Raw genomic sequence first — 4,435 nt, 5'->3', positions numbered from 1 at the left:
AATGTTCTCCTCAGAGTCTTCCACCACAAAACGATACACATTTGGGCTGGGCAGCCTCAGTGGTTGCTCATTTTCCTCCTGCAGCAAGACTGAGTCCAGCATCCTGTCCAGAGTACTGCGGTACTGCAGGGAAATCAGCGCTGCCATCCAGTTGCTCTTCTCCTCAGCAGACTTGGCAGCAAACAGGATACTGTTGTCATCTTTAGACACCAGTTCAAAAGCATGTTTGTATTCAGATGTGTCCTCTCTATCAATAATCTGGATTTTCCTCATGATGATCTTCTCCTTCAGCCTGTACTCGGCGCTGCTGTACCCAGGGAGCCGCGACTGACCGTGGTTGGTTTTACAGCTGATCATTAAACCGTCGAAGAGGAAGATGTGGCGCTCGTGTTTGGCTCCTATTTTTGTCAGCCCCCCTTCCATGATGAACTCATTACAGCACTGCCCAATATCTTTGCCTTCCCAGCCATCAATATTTTTCTGGATTTCATTCATTTTCTTGATGGCCAAGTGTTTGCTTCTGACCTGCCGGTGATAGAAGCGGCACACTGGCTCCCTTCGAAGAAGGAAAGTCACAATGAGCACAGTCCATGTCTGTCATCCCAACAGACCATAACAGCCAATTAAATTAACTGCTTAAGTATTATGTTTATCCCTAAATATGCCCTAATTAAGTTCTACATAAGCCACATGCACTGCTTTGACCAGGGAAGGAGTAACATAGGGATGCTGCTCCTAGACCACAAAGGTTTGGGGCTGCTGCTCCATTTGCAATCAACACTGGCACAAAGACACGCCTTGAAAAGGAAATCTATAGATTTTCTAACAAGAAAAGATCCTTTATCTCCTGCCCTGCCAGTCTGGGGGTGTGTGTGGGTGCTTACCCAGGCCGTCGCCTCGGGGAGTGCTTGCTGTAGATGCGCTCCATGCTGCACTGCAGGTTCAGGAGAGCTGTGATGGCTTGTTTCAAGCACTCAACACTGGCACAAAGACACGCCTTGAAAAGGAAATCTATAGATTTTCTAACAAGAAAAGATCCTTTATCTCCTGCCCTGCCAGTCTGGGGGTGTGTGTGGGTGCTTACCCAGGCCGTCGCCTCGGGGAGTGCTTGCTGTAGATGCGCTCCATGCTGCACTGCAGGTTCAGGAGAGCTGTGATGGCTTGTTTCAAGCACTCCCTATCCTCTTTCACTGCATTTCCTGCAATTGCTGGGACACAACAAACATGGACTTTCAGTCAGATTTGTCTCGTTTATAGCAGGGTAGAAAGAGTGACAGACACTCTTACACAGTGTTACCTGTGGCACTTGTTGAGGACAGTGATTTCAAGTCAATGAGAGTTATTACATTTCAAACTGCATGAAATTAACAGTATCTGTCAGATATTCAGGAATATTCAGGGAATGTCAGTGGATACTCAGCAGGAGGGAGTTTAGAAAGATCACCCTTCACCCTCTGAGAGCCAATGCTAATGGTCAGGTACTGGTTTTCCCCTTATCTTATCAACAATGTTCTGTTTCACAATGGGTTTGATTAGAGAGTTTGAAGGTTTGAAACAGCCAAGAACTAAATGCTGGTTTCTGTAGAACCCTGTGCAGTATTCCTTCCAGGAGTCCAGCTCGACACTCCAGGGCAAATTTAGAGGCCAGACAGAGCAAGATCCTCTCTTTGCTTCTTGCCACTCTAAATTCTGCATCTCCACCAAACTCATCTATTTCAAGGAAAAAATGTCACTTTTGCATGATGAAAATATAGTAAAAAAAAGTCTGAAACTCAAGATTTACTACTAACAGCAAAATGTAAAGACAGTGAGAACCAGTGTACTGCTATAAAGACTAGATCCATCTCCACCACAAGACAGAAACTTCCAGAATGAGGCAATTCCACAGGCTTTCCCATCACCTCCATCCACTTGGTAGCAACAAGTTTTGAGCAAAGCCTAAAGTTAGTTCCTCTTTTTGGCTCTTTAAGGTGACTCCTATAAACTACTGATAGAAATACCAGAGATTTTTCTTTCTAAACCCTTTCACATTCCAGGCTGTATGAACCTGCCAGGGCAGGGGTTGGATTGAGATCATAGAATCAGTCAGGTTGGAAGAGACCTCAAAGATCATCAAGTCCAACCCTACTGTGGTTACTAGACCATGGCACTAAGTGCCACATCCAGTCTCATCTTGAAAACCTCCAGGGATGGTGAGTCCACCACCTCCCCGGGCAGCCAATTCCAAAGCCTGATTATCCTTTCTGTAAAAAATCTCTTCCTAATATCCAACCTAAACCTCCCCTGGCAGAGCTTGAGTTTGTGCCTCTTGTCCTAGAGATGGACTCTAAGGTCCTTCCAACTCAAACTGTTCTGTTATCCTATGAATTTTTAAAGGAAAATTCAAGCTAATCAACTGCTGGGAAAAATCTTGCCAACATGCCATGGAATTTTGGGGAATCTTTGTGTTACCTCCACACTTTTCAGAGGGAATCTTACTTACATTCACTCAGCATGGCCTCACTCAGCCTCCTTTCCCTTTCCCCACTATATTCCCTCAGCAAGGATCCCTCAGATTCCTCTAGAAGTAATTGAGAGAACCAGATTTGACCAGATTGGTCCACTCCAGGTCATTTACATTACTAAACTTCTTATTTTTCATATGCCCAAACAACCTCTTTCTTGCATATTAAATAAATTAATGGTTCATGGCAAAAAATCTCTGGGATGTTTATGAGCTGAGGAACAATATGGGAAGGGGAAATATAAGATGTCTACCTCTGTGGAAATCCTCTTTTTCTTCACTATCAGGCCCAGAAATGCAAAGAACATTAAAATGGTGTGAAGTACAAAATCCTGAAGGTGGGAGAAGCAACTGAGTGGTGATTTCAGATGCTTTGGGTTGCTTGATGACATCCCAGCAAGTCACATGGAGGAACTAGGGATAATCTTGTGCCTGTAAGTCACATGAGAAGAAGGAAGGATACGCTGTCTATTCAGTGCAGAAAGCCTTTTTGGACTTTGAGACTTCAACCAGCCTCTGCTGACCTGCAGGATTTCCACAATGCATCTACCTGACGTCCTGCTCAGGGTTGAGATGGATCAATCATAGACTCTCCAGAGCTGGAAGGATCCACAAGGATCATCTGTCCAACTTCTGTCCTGCCCAGGACTCCCCAACAATCCACCCTGTACCTGAGAGCATTGAATGGATTATTTTGGGTTACCTGTTTGTCAGATCTAACAACTTTTCATCACCACCACTATTTCTGCTTCAAGACAGTTTCATTTCTTTCGTGTGACACCTCCAACCTCTGCTTTCCTCTTTCATTCCAAAACCACCTCCACAGGTCCATGTCTGTCCCTACCTGCACAACCCATCAGCAGAGAGGTGACACCAGGGCCTGTCCTGTGTCTCAAGGTGCTCAAAAAAACATTTCCTGGTGACCTCTGGCAACAAAAAGCTGCCAAACCACCCAAATTCAACACAGGAGTCTCCACACAAACAACATCCAACCCTTATCCTCTAGGTTAGGCAGAGAGGAGGCCCTGATGCAGACCCTCCATCAGGGACTGCAGGGTTTTGCACCAAGGAGGAAGTTCTACAGCTTGGCACAATTGTCAAGCTTTTGAGTCTCTGATTTCATTCATTTTAGGTTTGCAGTTTTGCAGGAAAGCAAATACTGAGGCCTGTGCTTCAGTAAATCATTATTTGATCTACCTCCCAATCCAGAAGGTGTTTTTGGTAACTTTTAGGAGTAGAAGTCTCAATCTTACTGAAACCATATGAGTATTCTGTTGTATTTTTCCTTCCAATTTGGTCTTTTTCACCCAGAGTTCCTAGAGACAGACACAATGGTAACAGAGCAGCAATGGCAACAATTTCGAATGCATTATACATTAATATTATTGAATAAACACTTTCTCTAACCTTAAAAACACTGTCTTTTAAAAATCCCTGCTGTAAATTCAGCATCTTTCCAAAGCACAAAGTAATATTCAGATTTTAAACCTGTAACTAGAGGGAGCACAAAAAACCCTCTGAATTTATCATTATTCATTACAGAGTGATCGTAAAGATTTCTGCTCTGCTCGAAGTTTACAAGGTTGGAAAGATCTGAGAAGGCCAAAAGTCAGATTCTACTCAGAAAATCTTATACATTGTGGATAAAGGTCAAATTGAATCCTTTTCACTGCTAAAATAATTACTTTTCAAGCAGCACCTTGCTGTATTAGCCTTCAAAACAAACAAAAGACATGACAAAGTGATCTTGCACTATCTACCAGGGTTTATTCATCCAAGATACGAGGAAAACTCTGCTCAGTAAGGCACCTCTGGTCATGTTTCCCTCCAAAGAGGACAAACACTACACATTTGACACTTGTAAAACCAGTTAAGAGGTTCGCATGTGATTTCACCCTTTGATTCCACCCTGATGCCCTCCACTTCCCAGCT

The 4,435-nt window shown here is 43.7% G+C and overlaps 1 protein-coding gene across 1 annotated transcript in view; it reads right to left on the bottom strand.

Annotated features, from left to right (window-relative positions):
* Positions 1-4,435, bottom strand: part of SOS2 (son of sevenless homolog 2 (Drosophila)) — a gene marked incomplete at both ends in the record, with an annotated part of 28,992 nt that overhangs the window by 12,238 nt on the left and 12,319 nt on the right. The window contains 2 exons of the mRNA XM_009083612.1: positions 1-556; positions 1,085-1,190. The exon at positions 1-556 is cut by the window's left edge and continues 49 nt beyond it. Of these exons, the coding sequence (XP_009081860.1) occupies positions 1-556; positions 1,085-1,190 (662 nt within the window). The remainder of the gene's footprint in view (positions 557-1,084; positions 1,191-4,435) is intronic.

This window comes from Acanthisitta chloris, unplaced genomic scaffold (genome assembly GCF_000695815.1).
Source record: "Acanthisitta chloris isolate BGI_N310 unplaced genomic scaffold, ASM69581v1 scaffold14890, whole genome shotgun sequence".
Taxonomy (NCBI): Eukaryota; Metazoa; Chordata; class Aves; order Passeriformes; family Acanthisittidae; genus Acanthisitta; species Acanthisitta chloris.
This window is presented reverse-complemented; position numbering and strand designations above follow the sequence as displayed.